Source organism: Euprymna scolopes, chromosome 4, assembly GCF_053919585.1.
Source record: "Euprymna scolopes isolate OS-2025 chromosome 4, ASM5391958v1, whole genome shotgun sequence".
NCBI lineage: Eukaryota > Metazoa > Mollusca > Cephalopoda > Sepiida > Sepiolidae > Euprymna > Euprymna scolopes.
The window spans coordinates 8,479,324-8,502,968 of NC_136485.1; the positions used below are offsets into that span (position 1 = coordinate 8,479,324).

Below are 23,645 nucleotides of genomic sequence, written 5' to 3' on the forward strand. Positions count from 1 at the left end.
ATTAAACTGAGGGAAAATACTGAAGTATAACATCAGTTATATTGTTTTATTTTGCTCCTGTTACCCCTAAACAAGGCACATTACCACTTGCACGCAAAGGACTCATATTTGAGACAATATCTAGAGGGACCTTATATAGGAAGTTGTTAGCATCAAAGTAATAATTATTTTCTGCAACGCATTGAGCACCTGAAAGACGAATATTGCCTTTTATAACATGTCTCCATTTTAGATCAGTGTAACTTGCTTCATTTAATAAATCCATTGAAGATTAATTTTTCGCCTCGTGGGAAATAATGTGATGTAACTATACGTGCTGCGCCGTGATAGTCCGAAGAGTTTTAAGTGTTATATTCTAAGTGATTCGTTAATAAAATTAGCCTAGGTTCGATCTCGACACCATCAGTGTTGGGCAAGTGGGCAAGTCCTGATATTTCGGAGGGGGGGGCATGTGTTACCAGGAGTTTGTCGATGGAGCTGTTAGGGGAAGACACGTGACATGTAAACCGTCAAGATATACTAATACTAGTCATGTTTATATACGAGTTGGTTTTGGAGACATATTTTCCTAGAGGACTTGTAAAAACATACGCGGCGTTATTAGTTTTTAGTAAATTGTCGTCCGGTGTCGGGTTATTGCATATTAGTAAACGAGTTTTAGAAGTTTAGAATTGTTTCGAATGGTCGGAATGTATTTATGTACAATACATTTCTTATTATATTTTCGTCGATTTCATAATTAGCGTGCGGTCGATTTCATAATTAGGTTACAGTAGAACATGTTATTATTATTATTATTATTATTATTATGTTTATTATTATTATTATGTTTATTATTATGTTTATTATTATTATTATTATTAGTGTGTTTTGTAATAGCGGCTAAAGTATGTTTAATATGTTTGTTGACGATATAATGTAAAAAATTGTTATTAATAAGAGTTTGTTTTATGCCTAATAAAATATTTATTCGTGGATGAATTGTATTTGGCTTTGGAGATGAAACTTTTCATTACAACCATTTCATGCCAATAAAATTTAATAAAATTGAGAAGCTTGGTTGGTTGTTTTTGTTTTGCTTTTCAGGTTATTTAATGCCGAATACAGTTATTTGGAAGAAATTTTTTTTAATAAAATGTATTTGTCTTTTTTTAAAAATCAGTTTCTATTTAACCTATAGTTGGGACCCTAACAGGTACTACCACTTAGGGTCAGGTCGAACCTGGGAGCAATGGCAATTAAGGGGTGGCTCCACACTCTCCAAAGCCCGCTAGCTGGGACCTCACCATCGGATATAGTTTCAGGTCATATGCAGGACCATTAAAATTGAGAAGACCTGATTTACTAGCAGGTTTATTGTATGAGTAAGTAATAAATCTATTAATGTCAGTTTTAATCTCTATATCAAGTAAGGGAATCGTGGTTTTTATATTTATTTAACATATAGAAATTAATACCGAATTATTCTTCAGTGTGTTTTTGATTATTGTTAATTTATCTAAGATTTTCTGTTAATAAGAATATGTCATCAACGAACCTAACGTAGATGGATCGTTTAAGAATGATATTCAAGATTTAAGTTTCCAGGTTCGACGTATAAAATTCGAAAGACAACGGGCCTAGAGACGAACTCATTGAGACTCCGTCAACCTGGATATATGAGGTTTCTATTAGGGCTATAGAAATGACTTCAGTGGTGCAGAAGAATTTTTTTTGTAGGGTATATATATATATATATATATATATATATATATATATATATATATATATATATATGTTTATTAACAATACAGAAATTAAGAAAACCATTAGTACCGTCGGTTTCAAGCCCAACACAACGGGAAACCGTTAATGGTAACACGTAAATAATGTTAAGCTCTCGTCAGCCATCTTGTATTCTGCCCCGGGCCAAATTTGTCCAGGTCCGCATTTATTTGTTTTTTTTAATGATGTATGCATTTATTTAACTATAGTTTATTCCTATCTCTGTATATTATATTTTAATCCAGTATGAATATCCTGCTTTTTTAATTTTTTATTTTTTTATTTAATGCATTTTAGTAATTATGTACTGTTTGTTTTGTATCCGGACTGCCTTCTATTGATTTTTGTTGGGGCGAGGGGGATAATTAATTTATCTTATTAGACTTCCCTTCCTTTTATCAGTTAAGGGGAGATAACCCTTGTTTCAGTGGTCTAAGGGAGGTAACTAATCTATCCTATTTATTCTTTTAACCTTTTTTGTATTAATTATTATAATAGTTGAGGGTAGATGTGTAATTTAATTCTAAATTCTTTTATATAGCTGTGTAATGTATTTCAGGCAGTCTTATTCTTCTTCATATATACTAATATTTATGCTTAATGTATACTGACAAATGTCTATATGTCCTTTACACTTTACTAGTTTATGCGTTAAGTTGGCTGCATCTGGAATACTCTTGGAGAACTCCTTTAGGTGGGGTCCTCGTTTATTGTTTTGTCTTCCCAGTTTATTAGTAGCGCTTGTCTCCTATGCAGACATCCGTTGAGTGTCTCACTGCGTACGTTCAAACAGGTCTTTTGAGGATCATTAATAGCCTTTATGGTGTGATACTTCTCTGCGTCACAAAGCGGGCATCGTTTTGAGGCTGGTGAGTATGCTGGCTTTCTTTCTATGATCCTCCATTTGATGCTGAATTGTGTTCTCTTGTTATACTCGGGCGGCTAATGCTGTCTTTATCAAAGACGAAGAAAAATTTTCCCAGGGGCAGAAAACAAGATGACTGATGAGAGCTGAACATTATTTACGTGTTACCATTAACGGTCTCCCGTTGTGTTGGGCTTGAAACCGACGGTACTAATGGTTTTATGAACTTCTATATAATTAATAAACAAATATTTAGCTCTTATATCCAAAAAGTTTTTCTTTGTAATTGAGCACTTTGTCTGATTAAAAATAAACTAAAATCTGTGTACAAAATATATAAGGATTTTCTTTCAATGTTGACCCTTTTTTGACCTCTTAAAAATTATTTTAACTAGCGAAAGATCCATAAAAACGGTCCATAAAAAACAATCATTTAAGGCCCCTGCGACTTTTAGTTTCTGGTAGAGATAGAGTTTGAAAAAAACAAAGACAGACAGACATAGGGAGTTTTATAAATTAGATTAATCATTTTAATCTATAAACGCAACGGTTGAATAGATATGTCATAAGAATACGAATTCTTCTTTGCATTTAACTTATTCATCGACACGCAGGTTGTCTGCGACTTAAAAAATATTACCTTGTGCAATCAAGCATTAGGTGCCTCACACGCAGACTAGAACACATTATTTAAAAGATGACATCTATTTGCTTGTTATCAGTCATCACACTATTTTAACGTCGTTAAGTGTTTTGAAAACGGTTATTATATATATATATATAGATATATATATATAGATATATATATATATATATATCGGATTTTTGGAGGCTCTTACAATAAACTGTTGCAGACCTGTTCTTTGCAAACAGATGGACCACATACGTTCGTTGAAAGTTTTTAAACAGGCGTCACGGTGTTTTTTTCCCCCTGATAGAAATTACTTCATGCCAACATGCCAACATTTACTTCTGAAGACAGTCGGCGAAAAGTACTTCAAGTTTCTTCACCGTTCCCCCTTTTCTTTTCTCTTTCACTCCCTTTTAGTCGATCTTCTTCCTTTTCCATTTATTTTTCTTACTTTTAGTCGATCCTGTTTCTTTGTACATTATAGTCGATCTTTTTTTTTTATAAGGTTTTAAAAAAAATGCCCCACTTCGCTTTTAAACTATTACAATTCCGTTGTACTTCGAATTTAATATATATATATATATATATATATATATATATATATATATATATATATATATATATATATATATATATATACAACAGAGACCGATGTGTTTATATGATTATTCCATGTATCTCATTTTAAGCTTATTGTGTATGTTTACTTATAGTAATCTGATAAAAAAAAACGAATATTATAAATTAATTGTTGCTGGAAAAAATCCAAATTTATTTTAAATGATTCTTTATGAATTCAATTGAAAAGAAAAAAAAGTACATTGCACACTTATTCGATAAATGCGCGAATTTTAAATTTCATTATAAGTGGAAGAAATATTGTCACTTTCTATTAAATAATTAGAATGCTGGGTTCGAACTAATACGAACTATTCTTAATCTTTTTATTTTTATTGTCCTTATAAATATTTAGAAATTATCTCTTCTTATGTACATAGCATTTCTTTTAGAAAACACGTTGCCAGTATTTCTACAATTTATCGTGATTGCCGTATTAGTTGCTCAGCTGATCTGTAATCTTTCTACGGAAAAAACATTTCAGCAATCCGTCTTTTTACTAACATACCAAATACCGTTTCGTTTTCTGTGTATTTAAAAGCTCAGAGAACTTCCATATGCAACCATTGGTAATGATTCCCCTGAAAAAGTCGAGTGCGTAAATAATAATGATAATAATAAATCAACAAGTAACAATAATAATAACGATAATGATGATGCTGTGCTGCTGCTGATGATGATGATAATGATAATAATAATGGCAATGATCATTAATGATAATACAGTATAATCCGGATATAAGAAACTACTGACCGGACAACACGACTCTCTTATATCCGGGGGTTATTGTATCCGGGTTATACTGTACATTTACAAAGCCTCTAATTTAGGACCAGAGAAAATCTCCGGCGATTATAATAACGAATGCAATTATGTTAATAATAACAATTATGATAACAATAATAACAGTCATAATAATAACTATTATTATTGTTGTTATTAATATAATAATTATAATACCACATTATAACTGAAAGTAAATTCTCAAAGATAAAACGAACGGTGTTGCAGACGTGTTCCATATAAAAAAATGATCAGTTTTAAATGGGAGTGGCGAACCTAAAAATAATATAAATATTTGACTACATGAGTTTACTTGTCTACAAATTAGATCTATAAAAGTAACAGTGTATTTAAATAAATATGAAGAGAAAATTTGGTTAGAGGTAAACGTTTTCATTGCGATATCTTGGATTAAAGATTAAAGATGCATTCATTCAATCTACGCGATTAACGATTAAATGTCATTTCTAATATAAGCGTGACAGACGGTTGCGGATGTTGTTTATAACTTAATTTTCGAAACCAAATGTTAAAAGAATTACAAACTTGTTTATTAATAATAAATACTATTGTCACTATCGATACAAGAAAATAATGCCCATATTTGTTCTTCCATTATCAAGACAAGCAGAAATGTGCTGATATTTTTGCTTGTATATATATATATATATATATATATATATATATATATATATATATATATATGTATATATATATACATATATATATATATATATATATATATATATATATATATATATATATATATATATATATATGTATTATACTGTAGCGTAAATGAAGAGCTAATATCTGCGAAAATGCTACTGGAACCGCAGAATAGATACTCGATTACATGGAAAGACGAGGAATAATCTCAAATACTACAGGGTGGGACGATAACATTGTCGTTTATTTGCTGCAGTCCATCTACTAATTGGTTAGTTGTGTACAAAGTCCAAGAGCCTTCTATCATGTCTTAAAGTGACACAACGTTCAACAAGCGAGATCGAAGATGCGCCGCTGTACAACTCATGCTCTCTACCAATTTATGACAACAGAACAATTGCTAGCACCCTCTAAATGCAAATCTGGACAGTTCAACGCTTGTGAGCACAGCTCAATGAAGTTTCCGGCCAAGGTTCTGGTCTTTGGTGTGGTTTCAAGTGAGGGTCACATCATGTCCCCTCACTTCGAAGTCGGCTTGAAAGTCAATACTAATCGCCGTCATCCGCCGAGTATTCGCCCAGCTTCAGCCGGCGCGTCTATAAAAGGTATGCTCCCAATTCCGGACTCAAGGCGCTGATTGAGGCTAAAGACGGCTACATTGAGTAGCTGTACTACGTAATCAAGTTACCGTAATTGCTTTTTTCAATAAAAGTTTTAAAATAAAGTTTCGCGTTGTTTTCTTTAGGGTGACAAATTTATCGCTTCACCCCGTGTATAACTACGCTCTAGAAATAAACAGAGAAAGACAGTACATTAATTTAAAATACTATTGCAAATTGAATTGCGTATGCAAACATAGTATATATATATAGTTTTGCTATCGGACACACAGACAGAATTGTATAGTAGAAACAGAACATGTAGTACACCCTCAAAAGGAGAAGATAATTAATGGAAAAATAACATGACTATAGAATATATATACAAAGAAACGCCTTTACATAAACTAAAGAAGTTACTCCTTGAGTGAATAATTTCACGACAATAAAACTCTCCGGTGAATTTATCATTGAAACATAGTACATTCGTCTGAAATCAGCATCAAATTATATTAATTAGTATAATTCCGACTTCAGCCAGACATATAGTAAATCTCAGTCTATTATAGATTAATGGAATAAAAATAAAAACTTTAGGATGATACAACGATTTTTCTACCAACGAAGTACACTTTTTCAGGATATTGAAACATTTTAAATATACCGGTTCTGACACAAAACTTCATGTTAACATTATTTCTTTTTAAATCTTAATCTTGTTTGTTTCTATTTTCGCAGTGAATTTCTACTTTTCGGAGAATTTACAAATTTTCTTGAAGGACGATGATGAATGAAGGACCACGAAGAATGCTTATCAGATAACAATGCAAAGCAAAGAGTAATTGCATAAGCTGAAGAATTAACTATTGGAATTATTAATTATTGCGATGAAGAAGTGGCGTTGGAAATCAGGGATATATAAATAGAAGAATGGTCTGAATAATAAAAAAAAGGAATCAGAATAAGATAATGAACTTGGATTAAATTTTACAAAAAAAAAAAAAAAACCCCAAAAAACCCATAAAAACAAATGAAACGAACAACGCAGTTTTTTGTGGATAATAATTTCAGACATTAAAATGATTAAAAACTCAGCAAGAAATAAAGTTTTAAACGTTTCTTACAAATGAGACAAACGAATTTAAATTCAATCATTTGATTTTACAAATCGTACGAGAGAATTTCGATAGTATTTGAAGTTTCATAATTACATTCTGAATGGAAAAAAAAGGTAAAAAAGGGCCACTTGAGAAGACGGCATTGGAGAATTTAGTTTATCTGCGCTTTCAATAACTTTTCAAATAACGCTAATATATCGCCAATATATCTTCTGTCCAAGTGTCGGTCCTCGGACACACCCACTTCAGGTGGACAACACGAAAGCGACAGGAAATTCCTTCCTACAGCGTCATTATCTACACGCCCTTTACATACAGCTATAATTTGGCCATATTATCGGTTCAGAATCGTTTTTACCTGTCTCTCTCTCACTCTCTCTCTCTCTCTCTATATATATATATATATATATATTTATATATATATATATATATATATATACCTGTATTCTGCATGTGGGAGGATCACGCCATCGAGTGCCTGCCCGCTGCACATTATCTCCAATCATGTTCAATAATATTGTCTTATTTATACGACGTGTGATTTCGGCAGATGTAGCCTGATCGTGATACAGCGAGAGGCTAGGAATCCCGGGAGTATCGACATGGATATTAATCGAGTATAACTAAGCCCACGTGACGAAATTACACAATTAAGAAACACTTAAGTAAATAGAATGATTGCCACGGCATCAAAATAATTAAAAATTGGTTCTGCTGGAATGACTGCAAGATGCTTATGGGATTCACATCCAAACATAATACGTGATGTCATAAACTAAGATTAATAATAAATAGCCACGGTATCGAGTGGGTTATGGTTACATGGAGATTTAAAACTACAGTCTATTATCTTCAGCTTACTCATCAACAAAGAGCCATGGCCAATATATTTTCCGATAATCATTATGCATTATTTAATTGAATTAAATTCAGTTCATTTGACAAAAAATAAAACAAATGCTCTTCAACGCAATATAGGAAAACAGTAGTAACAATTTAGAAAGAGGAGGACCCAGCAGTCAAACGCCTGTCTGAATTTACTTTAAACTGTTGTTCTGTTGGTGCATGCATTACGTCACTTGGAAGTTTATTCGGAGGCCAAAGAATTCTTATTAAAACGAAGCATTCCGTCGGTTAAATCAAAATCGATGGTTAAAAAGTTGTCATCAATTTCATACGACAATCACTATCCCCACTGAAATATTATATATCTTTCCGTTCAAATTTGCTTAAAGCAATTTTACACTTTATAAGCAAGACCACGACCGCTTGGGTAGCAGGATTTTATTTCACTGCTCAATTTCTCGCAGACGCAACGGTAGATCCTCCTTTGCTTAGTTTGGAGAGAAAGTGAGAATGCGCCCTGATTACTCGATAATGGAGACGTCTAGTTAGCATCTTATTTTAGCGAAACCAGATGATTATCCTAATCTGCTTCTAAAGAGATAAGGTGAGCATAAACCACCATTCGATACAAAACAATCTAAAGGGCGAAGTTTACGGATTGGAGGATCGCCGCGACACACGAGCGCACATCTTGCCTCTTTATGATCTCCGAAGAAACCACCGGTCCTACCACAAACGGCGACAATGACGTGGAATTTACCACAAAAACAGGTCAGTACTCTATCAATTTTATATTTCCTTTTTTCTTGTTTAGAAAACAAGAGACAAAAAGATCGCATGCAACAAGATACATTGATTATATTTATATATATAGTAGAAACATTTTATGGTATTGTATATTGCAACAAATAGCTGGTGTATAGTGTATAAAAATAAACTATTTAATTGTTCATTCAAAAAAGCTAAGGTGGTTAATAATATAGACAATTCACATTCCTTAATTACATTATTTCTTTTATTTGTTTCTTCTATATGGTGCTTTCAATATATTCAACTATTACTGCTTGGATACACCATAAAAGCAGGTAAGGCAGGATGAGATGGGGTTTCAATTTTCCTGATGTGAAATTTTGTTATAACTGTTTTATTATATTTCATGGATTAAAATACTGAAATTGTTTGGTTTTCACATCAATACTTATGTGGCACAATAAGCGATTTTTATTTTACTTTTTTCATGTACCAAACTAGTTAAAGATACTCATCTATGTTTTGTTATCAGTATTTAATAGGTATACTCTCCATCTTATTGTTATAAAACAATGAAAAATCGACCTACTCTAATATATATATATATATATATATATATATATATATATATATATATATATATATATTTGAAAATTTTCCGGGGGGTACAGAATTTTATAACAGCTGAATACAGACCAAAAAGCATAATGAATTAAAAAAAAATATTATCTATGATAGGGTCTTGTCCACATAAGTTAGCAAGATGATTGACAATTATTTTAGAACATGTTTTGGAACTTTATAGTTCATATTGTATTAAAGATTCTTTTAGTTTTGCTAACTTTATACAAAATGCTAAATCACGCACGGATCATCGCGATTCGCGGTACACATATACGATGTACACCGGCGGAAGTAATCCACCACGTCTATTGTTAAAACTAGTATTATTATTCCTTCAGCTATAAACAAGTCGTAGTAAGCCGCCCTTAGTTGAATTTGTAACCACACCCGAAAAAGAAAAACGGAAAAATTAACCATAAAACGATTTTTAATGGTAAAAATATTTTTATTTATTTCCTATAAAAATAGTTCAAACGCCTCCCCCACGCCAAAAAACTGTAGGTATATTTATTCAGACACATTCATGGGTTCCTTCGATATTTCCAGTTTTTTTACTTGCATCCCATTGTTAGAGACTATTAATACTTGTACTGACGCTTTATATCGGAGTAAACTTCTGACTCCCCCAATAGCAGAAAATATTTTTGTAGAATTGATGAAATTCGCCACCATGTCGATAGAATTCAGTTTCAACGATATTATGTACGGACAGACTGATGGTGTGGCCATGGATTCCCCATTGGGACCAGCGTTGGCTAACATCTTTGTGGGTTTTCATGAAGAGAGTCTATTGTTTGGTTATTTATTTTCGTTACGTTGACGAAACTTTCTGCTTAGTATACAACGAGACGAATGCGGATGCTTTTTTTTGTGTCCCTTAATAACGTTCATTCAGCCCTTAAGCTTACGGTAGACAAGGAAACGAATTCTACTCTTCCGTTTTTTGGATGTTTTTGTGTCCAAGACATCCTCGTGTTTTATTACTTCTATTTATCGTAAACCAACTTTTACGGGTGTCTATACGCGTTGGGACTCTTTTTGCCCTATAAACCAAAAATATAATTTAATCAAAACTTAAGCACATAGGGCCTTAATGATTTGTTCTGAAGTTAATTTGAATGACGAACTCAAATTTATCACTAAGACCCTTTGTAATAATGGTTACCACTTGGATATTGTTGAAACTACTATCAATAAGAAAGTTTCCAATTTTCATAAACCAAAAGAAATTATAGCTAATAGATTTCCTGTGTACCTACGTCTACCTTGGCTAGGTAACATCAGTGATCGATTTGCTAAGCAAATTTCTTTGTCGGTGCAAAGGTGTTATTTTGCATCGAACCCGCGTGTTGATTAGATTTTCGTTTGAAACAGCATGTGCCTTCAAAGTTACGTTATGAAAATTTTTCACCCTCGGATGTTCTGAGTAATACGTATGGTTCTGCGATTTGCAACCATCTTATAAATAACGATGCGTGTGCCACGAATTTCAGTGCTGACATGTTTACGATCCTTAGTAAATCGCACTCTCCCTATCATTTGAAAATTTTCGAGACTCTTTTTATTAAGTCATTGAGACCTTCTCTTTGCAAGCAAAAAGAAAATATTCTTGGACTTAATTTAGCCTCTATGTAATTTTTCCCCGTTTATTTCTGTTTTTTTCCTACCCCCGCCATATTCATGACTTTTTTTTGTTTGTTTTAAATCGTTTTTTCCCCGATTTAGCTTTGATAAGTGAGGAACGAAACCTGGTTAGCTAACCTTTATTTTCATTTTTTATTTTTCTAATTTTTTAAAATTCATTGTGCTTTTTGGTATGTATTTAGCCGGTATATATATATATATATATATATATATATGTATATATATATATATATATATATATATATATATATATATATATAAATAAAATGAACTCATTTTTTCCCCTCCGACTTTGACGTTTATAGGACTGCACCTGTATACATTTGGTGCAGCCGTATCATACACAAACTGAATCACGACATCTGCCGTATGTTATAGGGTTATTACATATCAAGGATCTCGCTGATCACAGTTTCCTATATTCTGTCTGGTGAGAGTCCACTGTAAAAATCGGTTACATTTAATGGAAGTAGTAAAGTAAGCTCTCTCTAACAAATTCATCCTACCACCGTCACTCACTTACACCGTACCAGAACATTCACAGGAGACATTTAAAACCGATCACCGGTAAGAATTTATCTAAAAGCTGGGCTGGACTTACACTGAAACGAACCACGCTTACTTTGCCATTGTTTAGCATAAAACATAAACACAATTTATAAAGCATTTATTATAATAAAATTAGATTCAAACAGAACACAATCCGTTACCTGGAATTGAATTCACAATTACATTACTTCGATTTCGTTATAACACGCGTGGTTAAAGTTTAATGAAAACCTGAATTGACATTTACGTGAAACGCACCAAACTTACTTACTTACTTACTTACTTACTTACACAAACACAACTTCCGTTTCGCTCTTTCCTTACGTGCTTTTTTGCTTTCTTTCTTTCTTTCTATCTTTCTTTCTTACCTTTCGTTGTCTTTTTGCTTTATGGGTGATAGTGGTGGGGGGGTACTTCCCTATCTTTATCTTTCCTTACGGGCTTTCCTTCTTTCTTTCTTTTCTCTCCATTTTCTGCTCTTTCCATTGTTAAAACGAAACGAAACAACCGGATATTCCAGGTTTTACTTACACTCTATCACTCTACGACTATTACTTGTGTATCCAACTCTATTTGTGCCAGTAAAAAAAAGTAGCATTTATTGTTTTTGGTAATAATTATTAATTGCTTATTTGTTTTGTTTTTCACCCTTTTTTTAGACTAACCATTCTTTAATCTCATTATAAAATCGATTTTTCCAACTACATTTTAGGTTGGGGGGGCCATTACAACCTCCGAAGGGGGTTTGTATTACTGTACACATAGATTCGAAAAAGTTGTCAAAAAAAAAAAAAAAAAAAGACATAACAAATAAATGTTCTCAAAGCCCAGATCAGTTACTTTTCTGCCAAACTGGATATCTTTTTCGTGTTTTTATTCAATGTAACAATATTCGGCTCGAAAACCATACAGTGTTTACCGATGTATTCGAAAATTCAGGAAGGCGTCTCAGTCACACCCTCTTTAACACCGTAAGTATAGAAAAAGGTGTTATAAATAAAAAAATATACAAAATACTATTAAAAACACGCCGAATATATTTAACAGTATTTCATTAAGTTTTTTATTTATAACATCTTTTCCCAATTCAATGTAACATGTTTATTCAGCTCGAAAACCATACAGTGTTTACCGATGTATTGGAACATTCAAGATGGCGTCTGATTCTCTCTTTAACACGTAAGTGTGGGAAAAGATGTTATAAATTTTGTATAGTTTTTTATTTATAACACCTTCTTCCATACTTACGGTGTTAATGAGGGTGTGAGACGGAGACGCCATCTTGAAATTTCGAATACATCGGTAAACACTGTATGGTTTTCGAGCTGAATAAATATGTTACATTGAATAAAAACACGAAAAATATATCTATCCAGTTTGGCAGAAAAGTAACTTATCTTGGCTTTGATAACATTTATTTGTTATATATTTGTTTGGTTTTTTTTTTTCACAACTTTTTCGAATCTATGTGTACAGTAATACAAACACCCATTTTGTGTTTTATATAGATAAAGTACAATTGTTGAATGTTAATGTTTTGATTATATTCGTTGGGGGGGGGACAATTAAATAATTAAGAAAGATTATAATGAAGCGAAATTTAAGTTTCCGTTACATTTTTACAACAACCGTAAAACAGTGCATACTCAGCAAGTTTTATCGTATTTTATTTATTTTTTTGCATAATTAATGATGGAAGTATTTTTCTGCTTATTTTCTTAACATCTATTAAAAAAAAAAAAAAATTTGTACATTATCTGGAAAAAAAGAATCAAACTTTTCTCTACTTTCACATGTGTTCCATTTTAACAAACTGAGCTACAGCAACGCGTGGCCGGGTACAGCTAGTATATGTATATATATATATATATATATATATATAGAGAGAGAGAGAGATGCGTACATAATACATATATATATAAATCTATATATATATATGTATATATAAATATATATATATATATATATATGTTTTATATGAATACAAAAGATGTGCTTTCTTAGAAGCGGTGGACGTTAAATTAAAATAAATTGCTGAAATATTTTTTATGATAAATATATGTTCTTTATCTTAGAAAGTATATTTTGGCGTTGAAAATTTAAATACAATGTCGATGCTATGACCTATGCCTCGAGACTATATTGCATAAGCTAGAGATCACATTCTCAGAAACCTTTTGTAAATTCGAATTTTGTTTTAATATCCTCTTTGATAAAATTACATTTCTCATGAGTATACTTACATTCGATATGAAATATTTGATTACATATCATGTCTAAAAATATATCCATATAAATATATTTTTGTTTGTCGGTTTGAGCGGTAATCTTTGAAATGCAATGTTGTTGTCACGCTTAAGTTTGAAATGTCATTTACATTGAGAAACGCATTCTATGTTTAGATGGATCCACACATCATTATGCAGAAGGCGCAGATTCATGATTCAGATCAAGAATGGACATTTTTTTTTTGTACGAAGAAATCATCGGTAATCAACAACGAGTTAATCGCTTGCATCAAATGGATGGCGAGAGAAACACTTCTAAGATTGCAGACCCTGGTTAGATTTAAATGCAAGTTGATTCTTACGAGGACGAATTAATATGGATTTGTTATCATTAGACTTGAAAACGATTATGCTCTAGTACGCTGAGAAGCAAATCAGTGAAACTATTGCTTATGCATGGAAGTAAACTCTGTTCAAGTTTCGTTTCACCATAGGTAGACGGACGGAGAATGGATATTCGTTTCCAGTATTGCAGCTTGATGGGTTTTCCTGTAAATGTTTTACAGGGAGGGGAGATTAGAGCTCATTCGAGCACCTACCATTGAAAAAGAACGACAGAGTAGAAAAAGCAAGCACCGTTTTTTTCTAGAAGAAAGATAATATAGGGGAGAAATGAGGATATCTGCCATTTGTTATTTAATTAATTGGAGTTCATTATTGAGATGAGTATTATTTATTCAGTTATTTATTGACTATTATCCTCATTCTTTATTAGTTGTTGTTTCACGATGTTTCGGCCAACTATTCCTCTGGCCTTCGTCAGGTGGTACAACAACTAAAAACAGATGAGGACAATAAATAAATGAATAAATAATGTTCATCTTGATAACGAATTCCAATTAATTAAATACTATATAACATTCGGTACGGACTCGACCATGAAAGATCAGATAATAAATAAACATTGATTAATAAGAGCAAAAAAAAAAACAACCTTGATCGCCCTTCGGGGTCCGTGGCGCAGTGGATAGAGACGTTGAATGTTTACGGTTCCCAGTGAGCATTGTCTGAAGATAGCGGTTGCAATCATACCCAAAGCAGGCCAGTTGATTAATTGGCCAAAACATGGTGAGACGACTACAACTATGGAAGGCAGTAATTGCTGATGATGTAGTTAGATGATTCGGAGTTCCTATCCCGTCGCGGTTGCCTCCTGACGAAATCTAGAGGAATAGTTAACCGAAAGTCGTGAAACAACTAAAAAGATGAGGATAACAGTCCGCAATAAATAAACGAATCTGCCATTTGATTTCGAAGTTTTGTACTTTGTCAAGTATAATCCCTTCATTTCTTGGTAGAGGAGATTATCATTGTAATTGCCGCTATAAATAATACGGATACCCTATAAAACGTGATAAAATAGTACAACAATTGCTCTATTAACTTAACAACGTCGTTCAGCATTTGACTTTAAAGTGTTTGTTTATTACTTCTTTAGTTCATGCATGTATACATATTCAAGCATACCTCTATGTGCTAGATAGCGAGTTTACGTTTCCAACTCTTTCATTATTTTAATAGTGGGTCACTCGAGGATATGGATGAAAAGAATATGTAGTTAAATAATGATCACATCTACAAAAGGATTGGGACCAATACTTAGCATGGAAAGATTAGAAAATCGATTATCAAAAAGCAAAGTGTTTCTTGGATAATACAATGTTGTAGTCAGTTGGGAAGCAAACTAGTTATCTTTTTTAACAATAGGGTGTTATAGGAAAAACATTGTTTATAGAAATTCTTTTTAGTTTATTTTTGGTAACAAGATCGTGAAAAAGAAAGTTCATTGCAATGGTTGTAGCTAGACGAGGTTTTGCAGTGAATATTTTACGTGCAGGTAAATGATTGGCTCTTTGTAGAAAAGAACTACTGTTGACGCAGCAATATAGTAGAGAGGGTATATCGACGTAGCCGGTAGGAAAGATATAGCCTCTTACTAGATTTCGAAGTCGATTGTTACGCTATCAAGAGTACGCCGAGTTGATAAACCCCATGCATGATAGGAGTATCATCAATATGGATAAACCCCATGATAGCCGTATCATTAGTATTAAGGCAGTTGCTTTACTGGAATCAAGGTTCTTGATTAGCTTGGCGACCTCATGCACGGATATTTGTATGTTACCTAGTTTGTTCTGTGTTATAGGAGGAAATATGGGGAGTTGATGGCCTTCGTTGCATAGGGTAGAATTAGCTGCAAAGTTCTTTGCAAATAGTTTGGCCTTGCCTGACGCTGACGAGATGACCTCTGGTCCATTGATAATGGTTGGGATAGAACGCACACTTCTGTTCGGGATCCTATTTGTTATTTGCCAAAACTGGTGGGAACCAAGCCGCTGATCAGCTACCTTGGATTTAACAGACTGGGCATATACCTCTCTTGTATTTTTATTACTCTTTTACAGAGGTTGCTGGCAGTCCTGAAAGCAGCTTTAGTCTCAGTGTATCTATAACGTTGGTAGCTATGAAAAAAGTGATTTCTGTGCGCGATAGCAGCAGCACATTTTGGGGAGAACCATGGCTGGCTGTTAGGTTTTTGTTGGAATTTTTTAGATGGTATGAATTGGTCTATGCCTATAATTAACCATTCGGTCAGATCTGATACTATAGAAGACACTTCCTTTTTAAACATGGAGTGCAGAGGTAAATAAGATATGAATGTATGGAAGCTATCCCAGTCAGCCATAGATTATCCGTATACAGTACGGTGGAGGGGTACGTCTGGGGACTTCTTACATTTCGTTTTTATCTTAACTGATACGACGGAGTGGTCGGAGGATCCAAGAGGAGAATGAACGGAACATGAACATAGCTCAGGGGAAGTTGAGAGAAAAAGGTCTAGGAGGCTTTCATATTGACCGGGTGTATCGGGCACACGGGTGGGTTCGCAAACGATCTGAGTGAGGTCATAAGCACTGGCAAAATCATGACAAAACCTCCCCCTCATCGTATGTCTTATTTGAATGGGTCAGCCATTCCACGTTATGGACGTTGAAGTCACCACAGATGTGGATGTTAGCCGAGGGATGTGCAGACAGTATGTGGTCTATTTTCTCAAAGATGCTCTTAAAGATAGTAACTCCGCTATTGTGGGGCCGATAGAGAGCAAATATAAATGCAGTGGTGTTAGCAAGTGCAACCCGGAAGGACATATAGGGTAAATTCGGATCTTCTCTAGAGATATCCCTGCCACACGGGAAGCCATTCTTAATGTAGGCACATATTCCATGCCCTTTATAATTATAAAACTATGTGGAGCGCCAGGGCGTCTCTCCTTGCTTGCTTATTTGCTTGTATCTTGTCTTCGAAATCGAGAGATTCCATTTTTGATGAAAATATAAAAAAGATGACAAGTGAATATATATAATGCTAGTGACTATGTAGCAAATTTTTTCTGGAGCACAAGAGGTCACTCGTTATAATAATACTACTGTCTTCTTCGGATTATATACGTATATATTATTTATATTATATTTATACATAAGTTCAAGTTATGTACATGTTTTTTGTTTATTTTAATTTCAAAGATGTCTTAGTTTATTATTTAGTTAATGGTTCCAGTATAGTAGTAAATTCTATGCTAGTATTACTAAGGAGGCCAGTGTCTCAAATAATATTTAAAACATCTAATCGAAACTTTAAAAGAAACTACATAGACTATTTATCAGACCAAACAAATTGCACTTTGCGAACTTTCCATTTTGTGGACAGAAGACACATTCTATGATTTGAAAATCACCCCTTCTCATGATCCCGATCACATGTTATTTCAATATTGGAATCTTTTGAGATGAGGAATTTGTTTATTTAGTTGCAGACTGTTATCCTCATCTTCATGGATGCTGTTTCATGACGTTTCAGCCAATTATTCATCTGGTCTTCAGCGAGAAAGGAATGCTGAATCCCTTAACGGTATTCTCAGTAATTACTACCCCCTATAGTTGTTATGGCCTCAATATCTTTTAGCAAAATAATCCTCTGGCTGGTTTTGGGTAGGATTGAAACCACTATATTCAGACAATGAATTCACCTGAAACCTTAAAAATTCAACGCCTCTATCCACTGCGCCAAGGGCCACGAAGGGCGATCAAGATCGGATTTTTAGGCTTATAAGTCCATTTTTTTGTTATCTGATCTTCCATCGTCAGGTCTGTACCGAATGATATATCATTTAATCATCGGAATACTTTGCGATGAGTAATTTATAGACTTATTTATTTATTTATTTGCGGACTATCATCCCAATTTTTTTAGTTGTGGTTTCACGACGTTCCGATCAACTATTCACTTGGCCTTAGTCATGTGGTAAACCGCGACAAGGATAAGAATGCTGAAAGAGATTCAACTGACGAAGGCCGGAGGAATAGTTGGCCGAAATGTTGTAAAACAACAACTATAAAGATAAGGATAACAGTCCACAAATAATGAATAAAAATACTTATTACATGTATATAACTTATTAATAGAAATGCCACACTGAATTGGCCCCTATTCTCTATACTCTAGGTTTTAATTATTTGCCCAGTGTAGAGAAAATCCTGTAATAGAAGAATATACTTTACCCAAGCAAAAAAAAATTATATTATCAACATAAAAAAAGCAAAAAACACTGTATATTATCAACATATATCCAATTAGAGAAGATTTTTTTTTAAGTAAAAAAAAATATATTATCAACATATATCCAATTAGAGAATATTTTTTTTTAAGTAAAAAAAAAATATATTATCAACATATATCCAATTAGAGAAGATTTTTTTTTAAGCAAAAAAAAAATTATATTATCAACATATATCCAATTAGAGAAGATTTTTTTTTAAGCAAAAAACACTGTATATTATCAACATATATCCAATTAGAGAAGATTTTTTTTTAAGTAAAAAAAAAATATATTATCAACATATATCCAATTAGAGAAGATTTTTTTTAAGCAAAAAAAAATTATATTATCAACATATATCCAATTAGAGAAGATTTTTTTTTAAGTAAAAAAAAAAATTATATTATCAACATATATCCAATTAGAGAAGATTTTTTTTTAAGTAAAAAAAAAAATTATATTATCAACATATATCCAATTAGAGAAGATTTTTTTTTAAGTAAAAAAAAAATTATATTATCAACATATATCCAATTAGAGAAGATTTTTTTTTAAGTAAAAAAAAAATTATATTATCAACATATATCCAATTAGAGAAGATTTTTTTTTAAGTAAAAAAAAAATTATATTATCAACATATATCCAATTAGAGAAGATTTTTTTTTAAGTAAAAAAAAAAATTATACAATCGCAATGGAAAGAATAAAAAAATGCCGTTTCTCCATCTCTACTATTCTATAAAAGTCACTTTGTGTATGTGAGTTCCTTCCTTATAGGTTCCGAAACGGCTAAGCTTATATTTTGTAAACTTCAATCAAAGGTAATTTATATTTCTGACAGTATGATTAGATATGTTCTCTACAGAAATTCATCCGATAATTATCGAAAATCAAAAACAATGGATCTTAAAAATAGTGTTTCTTCTCAGGAAATATAAGAAGGAATTTTTACAAGCGAATATTTAAAATTACACCGATGTAATCTTGACCGGTATAATGTAAAGTGTTTCTAGGTTAAAATTCTTCTTCTTCATCTAAAGGTGAAGAAAGACTAATTTAAAGATCGTCAAATACCAGCTGTCGTGATAGTGTAAACAAACATAGACAACATTTGACGAACAACATTTTCATTATTATGATTTTAACTTTTTGGGCGAATTAGTCTACCACGGAAATTATTCGTTGTAATATATAATACTCAATAGATGATTCATTTCATAATAAGTCATGCGCAGTCGACACGCATAAATATATCATGTTTAAGCGTAGGGTAAGACCAGGCATGGCCGGACAACGTCCCGCTAGTATTTTATAAAACGATTTTTGGCATCCAACTGGTTCGTTCTTATCACCTCTGGTTCGAGCAAATCTTCGCGGTCGTATTCTTTCATGATGCCAAAACAGATATTAACAATCTAATTGCTTAAATCTTTTTCCATTACTTTTATGAACGACTTTGTTCTTGTTATTTTACTGTTAACAGAGGGGGGGGGGAAGCGATGCCACTAATATTCACCAAAGTAATAGTAACTCTGCCTTCGTAAATGGAATCATTAATGTAATGGTCTTAGATGATTTCCCTTCATGGATATTTGACAATGCAATTTATCCTTGTGTGGTTACTGTGCAAACACCATCAGATATGCCGATAACATTTACAAATACTCTATCGCTCAAGTCATCTACCTGGCAATTTCTCTTAATGTTTCCTGCATCCTTTTTAAAGAGCTTGGATATACGTAACAAATAGTTATCTTTTACATAAATTAGACTTAAAGCTGCGTATGTTTCCAATGCATCCATTCTGCATTTGCTCACATCTTCGATAATTAGTAACATGCATTTTGCTCTGGCAATATATACGACTAAAAATTGAGTTTCAATCGTATATTTACCAACAGTTCCTAGCTTCTAGTCTCGTGCAAGCAATGACATAGGCAGGTTTATCTTTTGGTATATCTTAAATTTATTGCATAATCCAATAATAGAATTATTAACACTTTTCTGGTAGTGGACACAGTTAAAGGAATTTTATCTACAAACAATCTAAGTAGGCTCCACTAACAATCACAAATGGCGAGGTGTGTATTTCTAGGAATCATATAGTAAAGAAACTGGGTTATTACGCTCACTGACAGGTTTCTATATAGATAACATATTGCATTATGCTTTAACAAGGGTTTCATATGTTGGCTATTCAGAGATAACTTGATATTAAATACCTTTAAGTGGAAGTAGTGTTGTGTCCAAGTATTTAAGTTTTTATCAGATATTCCATCCCCATATTGTATTAGCGACTATTTTGCAATCTTTTAAAATTTTGAATCGATAAGTTCATAGAATCTCCCGTATGCTGTAAGCCATTTATGAACTCAACATTTTCAGCATTAATATGTTATTTTGTGTCACATGTGTTCTATTTGCTGTTGATTACTTGTCAGTCTTCATTCTTACGAAAAAATATACCTAATAAAACATTAAATTTTGCCACTAAAAAGTATGAAACGATCGATTGCCGGGGAGTGTTACTTGGTTGAGAAACGTCCTGTAAACGGCAACTAATTTCTTCGGGTGGTAGATACGATCAAACGATAGGCACATGTACAACTATCTGAAACAATTTTCATTGTTTTTTTTGCAAAATGTCAAAGTTCTGTATTTATTTTCGATTCAATAATATATTTTTATTTTACAACCATTATTCTTTCGATTCAATAATATATTTTTATTTTACAACCATTATTCTTTCGGAGGTAATCCCTCATTAATGTATATTGTATGATCAAGCTTTATCGGTTAATATTCTCGATATGTTTAAATATCTCCATATCCTTTCTCTCACTCAATGGATTACAGACATCGTACTTTTTTGGTAGCTTAAAACAGAAATTAGCTTTTACATTTAAGTTAAAACTGTATATTTCCCTGATTCAGTTTTCTTTCTATTTTCTACACGACGAAAATCAGTACAAAAAAGCGCAAAATATGCCCATGGGACATCGCAGTTCAAAAATCATAACCGCTTTGAAAAATAGGGTTGAATTAATTGATGTTATGCAGTACTGTCTAATAGCTTCATTCTCTGGGAGAAACATCAGCTCAAATATCGGGAGGGATCGATATATATATATATATATATATATATATATATATATATATATATATATATATATATATATATATATATATGCCCAGATACATACAAAACTGTTTAAACGTTGTCTTAAGGAAAATTGCTTCCCATCACCCTGGAAAATCTCAGCAGTATGCCCTGTATTTATGAATTCAGGTGATCGTTCATCCCCCTCTCAGTACAGGCCAATAAGTCTCTTGTGCGTCATGAGTAAGTTGCTGGAATCTGTTAAATAGAGAAGTAATCAACCATCTCAGCAAAAATAACCTTAGTGACACACAATATGGTTTCAGTTCTGCTAGATCTACAGCAGATGTGCTTACAGTTATATCTCATAGGATTAGCGAATCTCTCCACAAAGGCAACCTTTCTAGGGCAATTGCTCTTGACATATCAAAGGCCTTTGATAGGGGTATGGCATAAAGGTTTACTTCACAAGATCTCCAGCTATGGTATAGCTGGAAATGTCTTCTCAATTATTAAATCATTTCTCTTTGATAGGCTCATAAGAGTAGTAGTTGATGGGCAAAAATCAGAAGCTCACAGAATAAATGCTGGAGTCCCTCAGGAGTCCATCCTGGGCCGAACTCTTTTCCTGATCTACATTAATGATCTTCCAAATCACATCCTTACATCATTCGTAGACATTTTTGCTGACAACACTACCATCTATGATAGCACATCTAAGACAGTAAACGACCAAGTTCTCTCCGATTCTCTCTCCTCTGATCTTGATCTGGCATCAATTAAAATGAATGGCTCTCGTTTTGGGGAGGCCTCAAGTTTTGACAGGCTTCTGGGCTTGACCTTTACTCCTGATCTTAAATGGAATACGTACATCAAATCTGTTGCCAAGGCCGCTGGAAAAATGGTTGGATCCTTCTATCGATCCAGTAGATATCTCACTGCTAATGCAAGTCCCTATCTATATAATAGCCAGATACGTCCAAGGATGGAATACTGTTGCCACATATGGGCAGGAGCTGCTAGAAAAGACTTGTCCTGCCTTGATAGGGGTCAAAATAGACTTCATGGCCTGGTGGGAGATGTCCTTTTCTCTTCGCTGCAATCTCTATCTCACAGAAGAGATGTTGCGAGTTTGTCTCTGCTTTATCGTTATTTTCATGGAAAGTGTTCGACTGAGCTTCAATCTATGGTCCCCCCTCGCCAAACTTTCACAAGAAACACTAGACTAGCTGAAAACACTATCAATAATTTTCCCCACTCTTTATCTGTGCCTAAACCTAAACATAGAGTCAATGATCAAAGCTTATTTCTTAGAACTGCACGCCTGTGGAATTGTGTTCCGTTTTCCTGCTTTCCAGCTGTCTATAATATGGTTGTCTTCAAGTACAACGTGAACAAGTTTCTGATGAGCCGTTCCACTTAAGTTAACAAATTTACCGAACTTCCATTACTATTGATTACTATATTGTCCTTTTGACTACTCTACACTCTTTAACCCTTATCCTTGAGTGGCCGATCGGCCTTGATAAGTGGTGACACTTATGTAAAATAAAAACAACAAAAAACACATATGAACGTTGGAAGGCCGGGAAAGTTAAAAATGTGTATCAAACCCTAAATTCAGAGATTATATCATACGAAGATTACGAGAGTATGCGTAAAACTAAGGTAGAAAGTTAAAAACTATTATTTTCTGTAACATATAGGTGTATAAAATATACAGATGGAGATAAGAGTAGTTATTCTTAAGATAAATCTGAGCATAAACACATAGGGCTTAAAATTCAGTCATCTTGAGCTATATAGGCAGTAATAAAAAGAACCAACGTCGCTCTCTAAAGACTTGTTTCGTGTAACACTGACTTCAGAGAGCTAAAAGTTACGTATTCCACAATATACATTATTTCAGAAACTGGAAATCCAAATGTTATGCAAAAAGAAAATTTGCGAATAGCAAACACTTTTTTGCAGCCTCTACAGCGCATGGGCAGCTAAAGAACAACAACATAGCTAAATATAAGATACTAAGGTTTAAATATAGGACGCACATGGAAGGAATAAACAACCACGTGAAGGAATTTGAAAGCAATATTCTAACACTTATTTAGAGAATATGAGCAAAAGGCAAAAGTCGAAAATAAAAATTTGAAAATGAATGCACGACTGTTTTTCAGAAATCGTATAAGAATGTCTGACAA

The 23,645-nt window shown here is 33.0% G+C and overlaps 1 protein-coding gene across 2 annotated transcripts in view; it reads left to right on the forward strand.

The window, feature by feature from the left end:
• The window catches only part of LOC145266671 (uncharacterized), a 324,969-nt gene that overhangs the window by 239,772 nt on the left and 61,552 nt on the right, over positions 1-23,645 (forward strand). For both annotated transcript variants that reach the window (XM_080122609.1, XM_080122601.1), the window contains one exon: positions 6,668-8,664. In XM_080122609.1, the coding sequence (XP_079978735.1) occupies positions 8,595-8,664 (70 nt within the window). In that variant the 5' untranslated portion in view covers positions 6,668-8,594. The remainder of the gene's footprint in view (positions 1-6,667; positions 8,665-23,645) is intronic.